At 35.2% G+C, this 18,339-nt stretch overlaps 1 protein-coding gene across 4 annotated transcripts in view; it reads left to right on the top strand.

Annotated features, from left to right (window-relative positions):
- Positions 1 to 18,339, top strand: part of CDH8 (cadherin 8) — a 149,735-nt gene that overhangs the window by 109,126 nt on the left and 22,270 nt on the right. The window contains exons 10-12 of one of the 4 annotated variants that reach the window (XM_035891509.1): positions 2,163 to 2,207; positions 7,872 to 7,993; positions 14,306 to 14,423. In XM_035891509.1, the coding sequence (XP_035747402.1) occupies positions 2,163 to 2,207; positions 7,872 to 7,993; positions 14,306 to 14,423 (285 nt within the window). Of the gene's footprint in view, positions 1 to 2,162; positions 2,208 to 2,823; positions 2,835 to 7,871; positions 8,009 to 14,305; positions 14,424 to 18,339 lie in introns of all 4 variants that reach the window. The other 3 variants (XM_035891512.1, XM_035891510.1, XM_035891511.1) reach the window with 3 other exon arrangements.

Below are 18,339 nucleotides of genomic sequence, written 5' to 3'. Positions count from 1 at the left end.
AGGCGGGGAGAAAATGCAATAGAAAAGAAAAAAAAAACCTCTTGAGCCAAGAAAGAGGTGGTTTAATAAAAGCAAAAGCAAAGGCTGCATGTGGTAGCAAAAGGAAAACAAGATTTTATTCTCTAATTCCCATTAGCAGGCAATGTCCAGTCACTTCTGGGGAAGCAGAGCTTCAGTATGCACATAGTGGTTGCTCTGGAAGACAAAATGTCATGAAAAAAAAAAAGAATGCCCCCCCTTCCTCCTCCTTTCCCTTAGCTTTTATCTCTGAGCCGACATCATATGGAATGGAATATTTCTTTGGTCAGTTTGGGCCAGGTGTCTTGGCTATGTCCCCTCCCAAGATCTTGCCCCTTTGCAGCCCACTGAGGGGGGGGGCGGGGGGATGTTGGAGACACAGCCTTGATGCTGTGTGAGCTCTGCAGTCACCAAAACACTGGTGTGTTATCAGTGCCTTTCTACATACCATTAGGAAGCACAGAACTATGAGGGCTCTTATGAGGAAAATTAACTCCATCCCAGCCCGATGCAATGCAGTAGGCTGCATGCAACAAGCACTCATGCATTGCCTAGTACATCTAGTATCTACTGTGTCCTCTAGCATTTTCATTTTGGAGTCCATGAAAAAGAATAGGAAGTGATGAAACTAAGGTGGGTTTTCCAAAACATAAGTATTGTGATTCAAGGGAGACCGCCATTCAAAGTGATTTATAATGAACAGATACTCTTCTGGGTTGTTCAGTTTTTGGGAAGGTGGCACGAGGGGTGGGGGTTGCCTATGCTTCCCATTCCCTTCCAGCTCTAAGGGGGATATGAATTCGTTTCAGCATCCTTTGCTCCCTCAAGGACAAAATTACAGCTCGCTATCATGGCTAAATTTAAACAGAACAGTGTCTTTTGATTTTCCCTTATCACCAGGGTTATGGTAGAAGAGGCCCTCTTCACAGCTGTAAACTACATTTGAGGGGATGTTTTGCTTTTCCAATCTAGTTTTGCCTTTCCAAGCCCTTTTGATCTATCTGTGCATTCTGACAAGACAATATCATGCATATACACCAAACAAAATTCACTACTTCTGAAAAAAATTACAAACATTTCCCAGTTTTGCAAATAGATCTTTCAATTCACAGAGGGTCAGAGGTAATAACGGAGTAACTACTTGTTAGGCTGCTGAATAACTGTACAGCTTAATGGCATGAAAAATAACAAAGAGGTTGCATTTGAATGTCACATTACAGCCTGCCTTCAGATAAGCAAAACGGGGGCTAGATGATTCCATCAATATGTATTGTATCTGTATGAAAAGAATATACTAAGTATTTTAAAATATAGTTTGATTATCAAGTTTTATAAATCAGTGTTGATACTCTGAAATTAAAAAGTACCCAGTTTAAGTCCCTGTTTTAATGTAAATTAAATTTACATTTTAAATCTTAAATTATGTTAAATGTAGGATATAGATAATGTAATATTAAGGACAAGGACTAGATTAAACTTGCAGAATAGAAGAGTTCTTACTAACTTCAGTAGAAGCTGAATCAGGCCTTGAAGCGAAAGGGAAAAGTGCATATCAACATAGCCTGTGTACATTGCTGCTACGACGGCAAGCAAAGAACTCAGTGCAGGGTTAGGTGGCATGTCACTGATTTGGTTGGTGTATGGTTTAAAAAAATGATCCATTTGGTCTTTTTGCAGGCATGTTTCATTTTTCTGCAAATTGTAGGTAATTGATTCAAAATTCGTCTCGGTTCTGGGCTATATTAACAATTTTTATGTCTTGCACTAATGTGAAAGAAAAAGAAAACCATTCCATTATTCACAAATAATGGAAGTGAGTAAAAACTTTGTCTGAACAGGGCCTGAAGAATATGGCTTTATTTAATTAACATTTTCTGGCATGGCTTCTGCATCTGTCACAGAAATTTTACTTTCTTTTTCCTTTTGGTATTATCAGCAACCTGAAAGTATAATCTGTCTTTTATTCCTAAGATATACATTTTATATATTGGTTAAAGGTAGGTGCATGGCCTGTCTTAGTCACCTCTTTACAGATGGAGTTGCTGAACTTTGGAAATTTCTTAACCACAAATTCAGTTTTGAAGTCAAGGACTTGAAAATGTAGTCCTTCCTCAGTTTCCCCTCCTCCTTGTCCTCCTTTCCAGGACATGCAGTCAAAGTACACTCCTCGCACTCCACCTGGTTAGTGGGTATGCATGGTTCTTCTGTGTTTGTCCATGCCGGTGGAAGCATGCATTGTGCAAGAGTCTGATGTCTTTTTCAAGGCAATGAGAGGTAGAAAAGTGGACAAAAATGAAGGAGGTGGAAGATGTTGAACAAGTCCTTGGTTAAACCTCTGATAGTCTGTCAGTGAGGAAATAAAAATAGTACGTAACATAGTTTTGCTCTTGACTTGTTCATCTTTCTTCTGCAGACCATAATAAAATAAACCGAGTGATCTACTGAAAGGAGACTAAACTTTTCAACTCTATTATTATTTTTCTCCCAAAGAATGACTTAAAGAACAAACCCGAGAAATATGTTTCACATCTTTTTCTTTCTGCCTCCCTCCCACACACATGTACACGCAGAGACTCGCCACAATCTGTACTCCTCTAATATGTTCCAGTGTGCTGAAATAAATATAGATGGAACATTAATTTTGAATCAGTGTTTGTGTCTTGTCTTAGCAACTTGCACAGAAGCCTTTCTGCTGTGCACTGATATGTTTATATAATTTTATAGATATTCAACAACTCTTAGTATTTACTCAGCCTTTAAAAATAAAAGACTTTCAGGGGGGATCTAAATCTTCCTGATGACCAGTCCTGTTTGGCGTTTTTGTTTGGTTGCTTGAATTTCATCCTAATTCAGAAATAGCTTATGTTCTGTTATTTTTAACAGAAATATTGCCGATTACTGATGTCTTTTCCTGACAATTGCAGAGGCAGTTTCAGGCACTCGGTCTCTCCTGAATCAGATCATTGCATAACACTTCAGACAAATGAACACGATATTTGCTGCAGTATGTGATTTCTACAGTTAAACTTCAGCATAAATAAGATTTCAGTTTCACAATAGCATCTCTGTTTCTTAGGATTCTTGGAGTTAGATTTGTCAGTTTTATATGGCAAAAAAAATGCTTTAGGCGCTGGTATTATATAGGTAAAGGATTGCACAAAGAAACAACAACAATAAACCCTAACGGGAGAAATAAATTTGTCCTGCATGTAGATTATCTTAGTAAAGTCATCAGATAAAATCTTGATAAAGTCATGGGGAATGGATCTATTAAAATACAACTTAATAAGTTTGAAATATAAAGGAAGTAAAACAAGTGCTATTGTTTTTATTAAGTCACTGATTCACATTTTATTTTGATTTCTCTGTGAGAGCTAAGACTTCCTATACTTCTAATTTAAAATATTATTATAGCAGAAATTTCACTGGATCAGAGAAGCATGAAATAGCCATTTCCAAGCCATGTGGTGATGACAATAATAATAAAAGATGTGTTATTTTCTAGGAGTCTACTTTCTATTCAGGTACTTAATTTTAGTTAAAGTGCAAGACAGCTTATGACTTTTTAAAGAGAACCTTGAAGTGATTTGGGTTATTTAATTAAATAAAGGAAAACTAGATTAAACTGGATTTCTTTGGGTTAAACAAATGATGAACGTTATTCTGTGCAGCCAATAGTTCTTTTTCTTAAAGACCACTGCTCTTTAAGACCCCTTGTTTCTGGATCTGTCAAGGAAAGACAGTGGAGAAGTGTTTTAAGCATGTTTATGAAGTGTTTAAGTGTTTATGGGAGTTGAATAGCTGCATTATGTTCTGTTAGTTATGGCACAAGACCAAAAATTTCATTTATAAGCTCTGGTTACTCCCAGTAATACTTGCTGCATGCAGTAACAATGTTAACAGTGCTTAGCGCTTTGCATTACAAATTTCCAATGATACACGCACAGCTCAGATATGTAGGGTTTTTCCAGGAAGGAAGGAATGTGTTGATCACAAGAACTACCGTGGGTCTGTAGCCTCCAAAAGTTCAGGTTTGGAGACACTGAATGGCTTGATAATGGCATTTTTAAAATTTTACTTTCATTATCTTACCTACCTCTTCATTTTTGTATCAAACTGCAGCCTTTTTTAATCCTGAGTACGATTCAGTGGGTATGTTACTCAAAGATGAGTACCAGCAAGGTGTGCATTTCAAGCATTTAATGTTCCAACACAATCTCAAGAACTGAGAAGAAAAACAGACGAGCTTTTTAGGTGCTTATAATTCTTGTAAACCTTTCAGTATGCATTTCTAAACTCAGCTGCACTTTCCATTATTGTTGGAAATTTATTTATTGTCATAGTATGTTCCACTAGTTATTTTCATTGAATCATCCTTTCCTTGTATCTGTCCAGATGTGCCTTTCTTTGTGTGTGTGCTGCTCTCATCTGTGGCAGGCTATGGGATCTTAGAACTGTGGGCAGTAATTGAGACTTCAGCAGAGACAGAGAAGAGCTGTACTGCTAGGAAATTATGTACGCAATCGATCTTCATGTGTGTTTGTTACAGCTACATGCTGTGCAGTGGCAGTGATGCCCACAGATGACCAACTGAATGCATTTGAAATTAAAAACTAAGTTGTTCTGTGCAGCCTTACTCTGAAGAGAGTTTTGGTAAGCTAGACTAGTGGAAATTTTCTCAGTATTTTTTAATCTTGCACCTCAGTGTGCTAAATTTTCAAACCAAGCCATTGCTTCTCAGGCGGCAGTCATAATGATTTACCTGTGTTGCAAGATTCAAGGTAGGTCTTCTTACACTGTGCATCACAATAAATACAGGTGATGGAGCTTTTACAAATTCAGTTAGTTCCTTAGAGAGAGTCTCTAACTTTACACTTTTTTATGATTTTTGCTCAAAATAATGGATTAGAACTTAAGCAATCAGTCTTACTATCTACCTGGTACACGCCAGAATTCTCAGTCATCCTTAATTGTATTGACTGGGTGGTTCATTGGGAAAAAACCCCAAACCAAACAAAAAAAATCTCCCAGTAGTTAAAACTCAGTTCTGTCACTAGTTTAGAAAGAACCGACTCTCCATTCATACAAATGAGGAAAAGTTCTGAACATGGAATACTAATCAGTACGAAGGCCAGCTGTATGAAGTACAGCTGCCCATGTAAACGTAACAGTTTGTGCACTCTGTGGATCATCGTGGATCCACTTCAGTCACTTTCTACTTTCAGTTCAAGGATATTGGGCATTGCTAACAGCGATGGATTTAAACTTGAGAGGGACATCCCCTGCGTACATGTTCTAGCACTGAGAAGTTTGCAGACATTAAAAGTATGAAAATAGAGAGATTAAACTATGCTATCCTGGCAGCATTTTCATCCATGAGTGAAATCTGGGTTTTCTTAGTGTGAATTCATTAGTTTGGTTGAATAGGTATGCTTAGGGTGATTTTTATTTACAGGGGAAACACTTAGCATAAAGTGAAATTTCATTGAAAAGTTTGCAACGACAAAATAATGTAATGTATTCAGCGTGGTGGGCAGTACAAGCAGTAGATAAAATTCCCTCTCCATCTCTTTCTTTCTCAACAGTAAATTTCATCATAGTCATAGGAACCCTAATAGGCGATGGATATCCCCTTGTTTGGAGACTTGCAAACCAGTTGGGTCTCTCTTGTGTTTAGTAAATTAATTTTTTAAATGAATTCTCATCAAGTTTCTGATTATAATTTCTTTAAATTTAATGTTTGTCTTTCTGATGAAAGACAAACATTTTGGGGGCAGTCGCAAGGGACATGAATAATTTCTTCAGAAGCTTATCTAATTAATTACATTTCTCTGTAATGTCTTTAAAATTTGAACTGCCATCATTTCATTAATTTAGATAAAAGTAAATCTGTAGTGTTTAAATATGACACTAGTGCTGAGAATTCTGATAACCTCAAGATTCATTGTCTGTATTGTTATCAAGTTAAGATAAAGAAAAAGTGTTTACATTTTTTGGAATTTATGATTTGCATAATAACTTTTATTTGATTTCAAATACATTATTATTTCAGTTCATCTCACCTGCTAATAAGTAAGATCATATGATGCAAAATGGACATAAAAATTACTCTTAGAATATTTTGGTGGGGATTTCCTTTTCTCCTGTAACATGTTTCTTTCTGAACTAAAACATTTGACTCCTTCAAATGGGAAGCATTTAAAGTTTGACGTCTTGTAATCTTTCATATCCAATACAGGTGGAATTTCAATATTTCAGGCTGTCCAGTGAACATAAAGCCTTTGGTTATAGCACTAGGACATTTGGTGATAGCCTGGTTTTGTGTCTTTTGAAATAATTATTTTTATGCTATTTCAAAGTAATGTTAGTAGAGCAATTGAAATTCACACATTTGGATTTATAGGTGCAGCCTCAAAAATTATGGCTGTCTTTAGCACACAAGGAAAAAAAGGATGTAAGAGGTAGGGTTTGATTAGGTCACAACACAATTAACTTTGATGGAAACCACAAAATACACAACGTATACAGTGATTCTTCCTTTAATCGTCTTTACCACTTGTAGGGCTGCCACCAGTTGCTACCTGCCCACTGGTGGAGCCTGACATACTTCTGCTTTGTAGATGTTTGTTATGAGAGGTACATTGAATACCAGGCGATAGGAACTTCTTCTCCTAAGCCAGAGAATAGAACCCACATGGACTGATGACAGCTTTGGACTAATGCTAAGCTGTCACAACAACTGCAAGTAAGTTGATACCCTGAATTATGGCAGCAGCTTTCTTGCTTGCATAATAATTTAGGCAAAAGCACATAGGTTAGTTACGTGTCAGACCCAGAGTTTAATTCACATAGTGTGCAATTCTTCAAATTGTTGATGATATAAACAAGATAAAATACTATGGTTGTAAAATAACACTCACTAAGAGGTGGATTTTTAAGCTAGTATTGAGTTACTTGTAGAGGTATGCATGCACTGTAAAACCGTGTTTTAAAGTCCTCAGTTTAAACTAAATTCATGTTTTTGCTCTTTGGGAAAAATATCCTAAAATACTTGTTAATAATCTCTTAAAATAAATTAGCCATACTGAATTGAAGCAAAGACATTAGAAACTGACTGTGAAATCTGTTCAAAGTAGAATGCAAACTATTGGTTAACTTTTCTTTCCTTGCAGCTTAACAAGGTTATTCTACTCTTTACAGTGATAAGCACTTTAATGCAAAATAGCTTTATATTATAAATAATGAGGCTTTATTTCAGTGAAGAAAGAAGTTCACAGGTCGTATTTTTGGTCAGCAGTAGATGAATCAAAGTGCTTTAATAGTACGGTTTTGGACTAGTTTTAGTTTTACCCATCTAGTTTTGCCTATGTCAATCTACGATCTATCTTTCTCACAATGTGGGTCTCCACATTAGTTGTATTTGTAATGAAGAAATAATAGATGTGCAGTCGGAACAATTAATAGAGTAAAATGCTCTGTGCTCTGCTAAAGATAAACAAAGAAATAAATCTATGTTGTTTACAGCCTTCCCTTTTCCATGTATAATGGACTTTATCAATAAAACAATACAAACTTCATCAAAGAAAAATCTTACCAATTTAGTCCAAGAAAGGTCTTCATTGAGCTAATCTCCAACAAATGCTGTTTGCAATAGGGATCTATTTATTCTTTTCAGCCGTAAAGTACTGGCCATCCTTCTTTATCTCATGCTCTAACTCTGTGATCCATTACAGATAAGACAACCCAATTAAGCAAGGACAGAAGACAGGAGGAGTGTGGTTGCTATGTATGCATTTACGTAGCAGTCCCAAATTAAATATGCTTACCTTTTATGCTTTGATTTCTTTTCTTAGGGAACCACAGTCAAGTGTCCCGGGTGCCTGTTGCTATCAAAGTTCTAGATGTAAATGACAATGCTCCTGAGTTTGCATCAGAGCATGAAGCCTTTTTATGTGAGAATGGGAAGCCTGGACAAGTAAGTATCTCCATGGTTTTTTGTTGGGTACTTCGGTGTGTAAGAATGGGGTGCAGTTTCTCTCTGTCATTTTATCTTTATTCTCAAAATATGTGCCTATGTGTGTTCATGCTAACGACTCTTAACAATCATTTAAGATAAACCTATGATTGTATTCTGTGGTACATCTCTCTATATATGGACATACATATTCTTTGAAGTATAGGTTTTAAATTAAAGGTAGCTCTCTTGGGACAATATCGAGAAAAAAATGCGGAGTGTCTTTAAGCTCCCGCTGTTTCCACTCTGTCTGATGGAGCTCATGACTTCATAGGTTCGTGTGTGTTAATGGGCAAAAGTATAATCCAACCTGAATTCCAGTTCAGTTATTGAACTATATTGTAGCTGTTCCCAGGTATAATTTAGAAGAAACACTTAAAACAACAAAACCATTTCCTCTTACCCGTATCTCAGTTATAATCTCTATCTATTTAGTTCTTACTCACTTTTCTATGACAATTGGGAAAAAACCAAAAAATCAAACCAGAACTAGATGGAAAGTCAAGTAAATTGTAACTGCATGTAAAATATCTAGAGAGGGATGGGGTGATGGAGAAGTGGAGTTCAAGTTTTCATTATACCCCACAAAAATATAAATCAAAACAGGTTATTTGCTTCTTGACTTAATGAAATAAAAGGGTTGGCAAAGGAATTTACACAACATTCTACAAGGTGAAATAAACATAGCAAGATATCAGAAGCAAGATTTCTTAAAAGGCGTCCATATTGAAGGACAAATGTACAGAAATAGGGAAGTATATCTCATATGCCAGATGAATGACAAGATAAAGACTCAAGAAAATGTACAGACTTTCAGAAAGTAATGCAGTGTAAATGAGATTTAACTTTTGTCCTGCTTGAGAAACACTGTATGTTACAACAAATCACTGTTTTTAAACTAATTTATTTCTAGATTGTGACATTTTATTTAAATAAACAGCATCTGACAGCATGACACTAGTCTTGTTAATCCAACTATTCCTGTGTCTCATGTGGGTGTTTAGGCATTAAATTCACTGTTCTCCAAAGAAGGTTACCTGACAATAGAGTTAAAAATTATTTTCTTTTTGTAGTATATGACAACCTACCTCTGCCAAGACTGGATTGTTACAGAAGATGATTTGACTTCTAGCACCCCTTTTTGTTTATTAAAAAGGTGTCAAAAATGTGTCATTTAAGAAATGAGAATTCTCTCTAACCACTGAAAAGCAGATTATTGAAATGTGCCCTTATGGGCAGACAGATATGTTACAGTTGGTATTTAAGTTCTTCTAGCTCAGAGTGGATTTCTTTTTAGCTCAGGGTGGATTTCAGATGCTGAGTAGTTACATTTTCTAGGATATGTTAAATTCTAATGAGTATACCTTTATCCAGGGCTCAGTAAGCTTCCCTGAAATCAGTAAACTGTGTTGCACAGTGTTTTGTGAATACGTTTATCTAGGTATTCCTATTAAATTTCAGGAGGTTTAAGATATGGTGAAAAATGTTCCCATTTCATTTTGGAATAAATAAATAAATAAATGAGATGGTTAAGAGTCAGCTGGTAAAAGAGGCTTTCATTTAAGCACTTACGGAAAACTTTCATTAAACCATGATAGTCTTCGTCTTACCATCACCTTTAACACTCTTGATCTGATGGCAGATGTCACTTCTGAGCATGAACCCCTGTGTGTACTTTACAGATGCTTATTAAATATTTGGCTGCCTGTATGGATGAGGTGGCACTGATCCTGCAATTTATTCTGTGTTTTAAACAAATAACATTATTGGAACAGTAACCAGTCCAGAATAATCACCAAGGTTGGGTTCTAAATTTAAGTTGTCATTCAAAAATTATCTGCTTTTCTAAAGATTTTTGTATCTACATTACCTGATTGTTTTTTCTTCTGCTTATTATTCTGTCTTCAAATTTTGGAAGAAATCATAGTAATCAGTCAAGATGTAAAATTCAAAATATTAAATGTGTATCAGCTGTGAAATAGCTAATATGAGAAAGACGCTACTCTCTTACATAGTAGCAAAAGCCTTATTTGGATAGTTCTCCAAAGTTTAAACTTGAACGTTACATGTGCACAATTCTGTTATGATATTCCAATCTATTTACATTTAAGTTCAACTTAAATCTTAGTTTAAATCAAATTTGAATTACCATAAGGGAGATTACATTTGAACCTTTTATGAAACCTTATTTGCAGCCCCTAAATATTTTGAACCGTCTATTCCAGTTCGGTTTCTAAGTGTTCTGTTTTGGGTTCTGATGTAATTGCAAGTGGCAAGTGCAGCTGCTGGTGATGTGACAGAATGTATTAAAAACTGTTGATGTATAACATTGCCAGATGCATTTTCTTTGCTTTAGCCTACCTCTAATAGTAGAGGTACAACACACAGTAGGAGAGGAAGGGGAAAGGAGGAGGAAATGTATTTGTCCATGCACATATTTATGTAATCCTTGCACATTTTTACACACAACAGAAAGTTGCCAGAAATGTTTTTTGTCAGTGTTAGGAAGAAAAAAGGAATTGAATGTACTGTTACAGTACCTCTAAGCTAACCATAAACCAGCTCATGCCTTTCTCTATTATTTTATTTTTTCATAATTCCACTTATTAAAGCCAGAACATTTGTGGTTTTGCTGGCTATAGCTGTACAGTTGATTGTTCTCCAGCCCAGCTAAACTATTTTTCGGTACTCCTAGAACAGAACATCTGTATTGTTGAACATCTGTATTGTTGAGTAAGAAAATTGCCTCAGTCACTGTTCCCGTTAATACCTACTTTTCCAGTGAAGTGCTGTTTGCTCAAAACAAAGCTACAAAATTTTCAAACACTTAAATAGTGCAGAAAACGATGTATCAGTGCACAAGCCACTGTTCAAGCAAGAGTAATATAAACCTGAGTACAGTGTTCCTCCAATCTTGCAATTTGTCTCTATTTTATTCAGTTTTCCTAACAGAATTGGCTTTTTCTAGTGGAAGAAATCTTCAGATAGATCTTGGTCTCTCTGAAGAGTCAAAGCTCATTCAAATGGCAAAATGCAGGTTCTAGCAGTTAAGGGCTGGGTCTTGCTGAAAAGGCAAAATTAAAGTTGTACTGTGACAAGCGTACTGCTTGTAGTATTATCAGTCTGCAAAATAATTCAGAAATAACCATGAACACCAATGTAACTGCAACAGTTTTTTCAAACTTGAAAGAACAGTTTTAATAAAAGTAAGGAAGAGTTTACTAATGATAAGGAACCATTCTAAGTTAGGTTAACAAGTTGCATTGCAGGGAAATACTTTTAAACAGTATCATATATTAAAATCACAGATAGTAATGATACATTGATAAGAACTTCTTCTTGCTGTTTATCCTTTGTCATCATTCATTATGGTTATACTGGTAATCTCTTACAAATATTTCAGGCATATGCAGCTTTGTAGAAACACAATACAAACCTGCCAAGTTCTCCTAGGGGATCATTTAACTATTAATCTCAATTCACAGCTGCCTGTTAAGCAAAATATGCTGATTGACTCTGTTTCTACTAAATCTGTGTACAGAATCAAATATTTGCATGAATTTTTAATACAACATCAAAGTTGAAATTTTACATGGAAGAATTTCAGAAATTCAAGATTGAACAGCCAAAGGGTTATTTTCGCTGTAGTGCTTATGGATACATAGTGAAAAAATCAGTTCTTGTTTTCTTTGTTATTAGTATTGACCAATTTTGTTATATGGAACACCTTTGTTATGCGTGTTATTACTAGGAAAGAAAAAAACATCTGTAGTGATTGGTAAGGCAGGTCAGCCCTGGAAGAATTCTCTACCATTTTATGAACCACAAATTAAGAGTTGGAGAATAACTTCAACAGTGTTCCATTACGTGATCACACAACACTGAACAATAACGTATGCTCGTCAGCATACTAATAAAAATGTGGTAATGAGAATTACTGGACTTTTCTCACCCCTATGGAGTAAAAGATACAGCAGCTTTGTATCACTGTGTATATGTTATGCTTTTTTTTTTTTTTTTAAGAGCTTATTTTAATGCAAACGCACAAAGAAATAAGGTTGCTATGGGAACACTAACTCTTAATTCCTTGATGTGTGCATGTAACACAACAAAAGTAGTATTCCACTAAGCCTGTCTTTTGCATATAATTTTCGGTGCGTTTTCAGAGAAAGAATGGTTTGGTAAACAATGAAGGGAATGGATGGAAAGAACTGAAATACAAGAAACAATTCTATAGGACATTAAGAGGTATCTGTAGTTCCTGGAAAAAGAATATGCCCAATTTCTATTTCCTGAAAATTTCTAATCTAGACAATATTCTAAGCTTATTTCATAGATTTCTGTGAGCTTGAAAACCCATATTAATAATGCTCTTGGCTACTGTCTTTCAGGTACAATAATTGAAAAGCTGAAGACAGTGAAGTGAATTTTTGCAGTCAACTCTCTTAACATAATGCTGGAAAGAATTAACAGTTATGTAGCCAGTAGAGATAAAATTGCATAACCATCTGATAAATTGCACCTATTATGTGCAGTTGACCTTCCAGACTTCACTGTGCCATTATCCTTTTTCCCTGTTGCTTTTCCATCCTAGCAGTGTTTGAAAAATGGAACAATGATAACATACACCTGTCTAAAGATACTTGTTTGGGATTCCATTCTAAATTGCACTTACCTGTGATGCAGAATTATCAGTACTTATTCCAACCCAGGGCTTGACGCACATGGATAGTTCAGTACCTTACACCTCTGCAAAGAGAAAGCTGAAAATGTTCCACATCTGTAAATGGGTCCATCTCTGCAGTGGGACAGACAATATCTGCCTGTGTATTTATCATCTGTTTATATTTTTTCACACTGCGTAGCGCTCTAGGATCCATTATGCAGCTATTAAATTGGAGGCCTACTTCTTTAAGCAAAAGCTATGTTAGGCCTTTTTTTGTCCATCTCTTCTAATACGTGTGTTTGAAACCATAGCAATCAATGTTTCCACCTTGGGAGATGCAGTGATAAAAAAAATGAATCTACTTATGTGGTAATTAAACAACCTACATTTTTTTCCAGTAGATTATTGATAATAAATCTGAACTATCCAAAATATGATTAGGCAAGGAATTATTTGTCTCCGATTCCTTTCTAGGCTGTCTTACAAATTATGTATGCCTATATCAATACTTGCTCAAACATCTTTTTACATACATAATTTTAAATATTTATGTTTTGATGTTGCTCCTTGTGGTTATCTAGTAAGGTTTATTCTTTTTTTGACTCTTCGAGAACACAGAAGAAAGAACTGGATATTGACTGTTATATATGTAACATATACAGATTGATTGTCCTTTCTCTTGCAGTAAAAGCAGTATAAACTATTAGTTATTAACATTTTATTAGTGAAGCTTTGAAAATTTGAAGTACAAGTCTATGAATTTGGACAGCATCAGACCCTGTTTCCATTTTTTACTCTACTCTCTAAAAAAGAAATTTGTAGTGATTCCTAATTTGTATTTTAGTTGTCCAAGAAATTATTTGTCAGTTGCTTTAGGCATTATAAAAATAACTACATAAGACAAAAATGTCGTTGAATGCAGTGGACATGGGAAAGGTCAATAATTCTCATTAAATTTCTCATAAACCTCATCTAGCATGAGCTAACTACCACTGAAATTCAACTCTTGAGTGCAGGATCTGGATCCACAGTTGTCAGTTTCTACTTTCCTGGAAAATACTCCGAATCAAAAGTAATTGCAGCAAACATTAAAAAAAATAATAAAACAAACCTCCTGATTATTTTCAAATAATGTTTTCTCCTTTCATATTCCTGTGCAGCTCTGTATGATTTGAAGATGATGAACCGCAGTATCTTTCTGAGTAATGCTGGATAGCACATATATAGCATGGCTATATGAATGAAAGACTTCCATAGGCATCATGAGTGTTTCCGAAACACAGTTTTCTTTCTTCTTTATTGCTCAATAGTAATTTATTACTTGCCTAAATCAGCAGCATTTTTTTACTGGCCTCTGTTACATACCTGTCTCTCCTTATTCTCTGCCTCTTTGTTCTGGAAGGAAACAGTTTAAATGGGCCAGATACAGTCCCTGTTCCCCAGACTTTCAGTCTAAGGCTTGTAAAAGCCTTGCAAGATTATAAATTAGCATTTTTAATCTGGCATGTAGACAAATGAGAATGTGTCCAATAGAATGGAATGGTTTTTTTCAATCCTGTAGTTTTATCAGGAGTGTGAATACTTAATGAGAGCATTTTCTGTTGTAGGTAATTCAGATTGTCAGTGCCATTGACAAAGATGATCCTAAAAATGGGCATTATTTCCTGTACAGTCTTCTTCCTGAAATGGTCAACAATCCAAATTTCACCATCAAGAAAAATGAAGGTAAATACAAAACATACATCGTGTATCTGAACAACTTAGTTTTGAATTGCTTTGTTGACTTCCCGTTACTTTACTAGTTTGTCCTTTGGGCAATTACAGTGTAGATAATCTCTTTAATGTTACCTTCATTATATCTCTTAAGCTTTATATCAATAACTTCACAGTAGATAAGAAGAAAGTAAAATGAATACTGAATTTAGATCCAGAAGACAGCTCACTGGCTTAAATAAAATAAAAGGATGGATTTACTGCCTGTTTTATTTCTATTAATTTGAAATTCCAGAGGTATGCTATAAGATGAAAATCTGAAACTATGTTGATAAATAAATGTTGATCCTACATTGACTGGATATAGATGGGAGCATAAAATTAAGCATCTACTAAATCCCCCAAAGGAAACACCTTTTAAGTCTGTTTGTTGTGTGCATAAATGTTCCAAAGTATTTCAGTTAGAAAGAGAAATCTGCTAGGTCAGCAAAGCCCGGAAGGGCACTTTGTATCACTAAGCTTTAGAGTACTTCTGGAAGGGCATAATGTCATTTTATAGTACTATAGAAGTGGAATTCCATGCGTGATGGAAAGAAAGACCATTTAATATTGTTGGGCAATAAATTTACACTGATCCTGTTCTTTGGCACACAGATGTATTTGAAGGTCATGTGAGAAAGCTATGAATGATCACAAGAATGCTATAAATAGTGCTTTAGGTATTTGTACTTACTTGAATACTCAGCAAAGTTTTTCCATCTTGGCTTTTTTTTTTTTTTTTTAATAAAACACTACCCTGTCAGGAATTTTAGTGACATTCAGTCTCTTATTTCTCTTATTTGAAATGATAATGAAGGAATCCCTATTTAGTCCATTACTAATAAGAAGATGTATGTGTGATGTGCATGTGCATGAGTGTGAAAGTAATAAATGAAGTGTCAAATAAAGAGAAAATGCTGTTTTCGTTTTTTATTCTAGCTGTTCCAACCAAGAAGAATGATGGCACCATTTTATTAAATGATACTGTAAATTAAATTCTTAAATCTGCTTAAATATATCCTGAATTTGTCTTTTCATTACATATGTTTTTCTCTTCTAGCATTCACAATGTGTGTCTCTACTTATATGCATACTTTCATATAGGAAATCAGACTCTCTATGTTTTCTGCACTTCAGGAGAAGATAAAACAAATCTCTTCAAAATGCATTTCATAATCATTGGTAGTGTAACACAAATTGAATTAAGCATCCTAAATGTGAGGTGGTTTGCTTTGCACAGCATGACGAAGTAAAAAAGGTCTTAGCATTTCCGTTTATGTTTAAATACCTAGCTCACATCACTAATTAGCTCTGTCCTTCCAATCAGTTACCCATTTAGGACCCACCCTTACTCCTAGTCACAGCCAATGGCAAAACAACTCTTGATCTGAGTGGGAGTGAGGAACGTTTTATATAACATGGTTTAGAAAAACAAGTCCGATTTTGTTACAACATTGCCACTCAGCTTTACAGTTTTTAATGCATTTCAATCAATTAAATATTTAAATCCTCTTAAAATAACCAACTGAAATCTCTTGAAATTGAAAATCCATTTGAAGTTACTTTTCTGATTTAATCTTTCAGTATCCAAGAATAAAATTCCAACTATGTATACCATCCTTTTCTATCAAGATTGCTCAGGCAGGGATGCAGTCCATGGTGGATGCTAGAACATGATCTCCCACAGGAAGCAAATATTCCTGTCAAAGCCAAAATCAGGGTATAATTTGGTTGAGGTGAGGTTTCATGTCATTTAAACATCATAAATCTTCAGTAAGTCTTTATATAGTTACGCCACTTAAACAATGAACTTGACCATGACTTTGTCTTGCATATATCTGCTCGATAAGCACGAGTGATTACTCCTGTTGAAGAAACTCCAGTGTTCCTAAAAAAACTGAACTCATAAGCCAAATTCCTCCTTAATGAGTGTCTGAGCTGTCCAAAAGCCAGTTTGGTGTGGTTTATTAGAAGCAATGTAAGAGAATGCCTGTAACAAACAGTACTGTCATTTCTGGAGAACTGTGTTTCTGAGGATCATATCAGTGCACAACCCACTTAGGCTTGGAACGGCAAAACATTTCCTCATGCCGATGGGCAAAATCCTTGACATCTTCCTGAAGTGAGACCTCAACCTCAACTTCCTCCCATATTCTTGGCTCTGCCAAATTCTTCAAGGCAGGAGAGACTGCCTTGATGGCTGCTGAAGAAATGCTATCCTCTTACGGATTTTATAAATAGATTGCATTTTCTCAGGAAACCTAATGTAGAAACCTGATCTTTTATTTGCTAGAATTACTATTTTTTTTTCCTTTATTTAAATAATATTTCATATCTTGCCTTTCTCCAAAGTTCTCTCAAGTCCAGAGATAAACAAAAGTACCCCTCCTCGAAAGCGCTTGTGAAATTGTGTTACCCTTTGGGATTCTTCTTTCGTGCTTTAGGTAACATTGTGGCATTTGGCAGTTACTTCCCTACTTCACGAAGTAATGATGTTATCTGATCTGGTGGCACTAGCATGCAAACAATGCAGTTTGGCATCTGCCATGGGAAGAATGCTGTGATATTCTGTTTCTGTTCCTCATACTGAAGAGTATATAAGATGCGTGTATTTTGGAATTTTCTCTTACTATATGGAATATGAGCATAACCATTAATCTAGTTTGTTGCCTACAGACTAATTCTATTGTTTAAACTTTCCAGATTGCTCTAAGCAAGTTTGCATGATACTTCAGCAATTAACTGTGCTGCCCAAATGTACTACAAAAATTATGATCAGCTACGTTGTTATTGCCAAGTATGTTTAACTGAGTGACACAACAGTGTATCTTCATCAGAAACCACAAAAAAGCCCCACTTCTCCTATGATTATATTATGTATTATAGAAATTACCCTGTGATCATAGCAGAATCTGTTCTTTGAAATGATATACTGGTATTCTTTATTTGTTTGGTCTATTAAATATACATATCTACAATCCCTTCGGTAGACAAGATGCCCAAAACTGTAGAGTGCCTTTCTGATGTAAGTAATGTAAAAATGTAAATTTAAATGTCTTCATACAGTTCACTGAATGTCTTTAGATCATCTCTTAGAAATCTTTATTTTTCATATCTTCTCATCTGTTGTTTTTGTTCTTTTCTGAGCTCAAATGTTTGTACAGAGTTTTTTTTCTTAAGCTTTGTGCCTTGGCTAAATGGGCAGCTACTGATAATCTGAAGTAAAGCAATCCTACTCTCTCAAACCGTAATGCAAGGAATACTGATCATTTAGATTGCCAGATGCATAAACCTTTATCCCTTCACAAGAGAAATAATAGAATTATGTAATAAAAATATGAAAAAATATAATGCAACATGAAAATCATGCATTATTTTCTATGTTAGTCCTTGTGACTAAACCTGTGACTCCATGACATAACAAATCCTTGACTACATAAACTCATCTAGACTGACTCTCTGGTCAGTTGCTATTCACATGTCTTTGTGCTGGGCTTCTGCATAGGAGCAGAAATGTGAAAAATTAAAATAAATGTTTTGTGTGGAGTTTCTGATAGACTTCAAACCAGAAAAAAAATAAAGCTTCAGATGAAAATACTGATGTTTAGGCAGGTATTAATACACTCTAGCAGTGTGTTGTAGATTCCTTAGCTGAATGGCATTAACCCTTCCAAAAAGCTGTAGGATCACAGTAAATGACAAAAAACTGTCAGGAATTTAGACAACTGGTAAGGATTTTGTACTGTCGTGGGATTTTGTACTGTCATGGCATCAGTAAATTGAAATGAGACCTCTGAAAATGGAATTAGCATTTGTTGACAGTCTTTTTCAGGTGAGTGGTCTTCACAAAGCGTTAACTAAAATCTAATGCTAGTACATGGATCGTCTC

The sequence above is a fragment of the Egretta garzetta genome, unplaced genomic scaffold, assembly GCF_000687185.1.
Source record: "Egretta garzetta isolate BGI_Z169 unplaced genomic scaffold, ASM68718v1 scaffold23, whole genome shotgun sequence".
Classification (NCBI taxonomy): Eukaryota; Metazoa; Chordata; class Aves; order Pelecaniformes; family Ardeidae; genus Egretta; species Egretta garzetta.
This window is presented reverse-complemented; position numbering and strand designations above follow the sequence as displayed.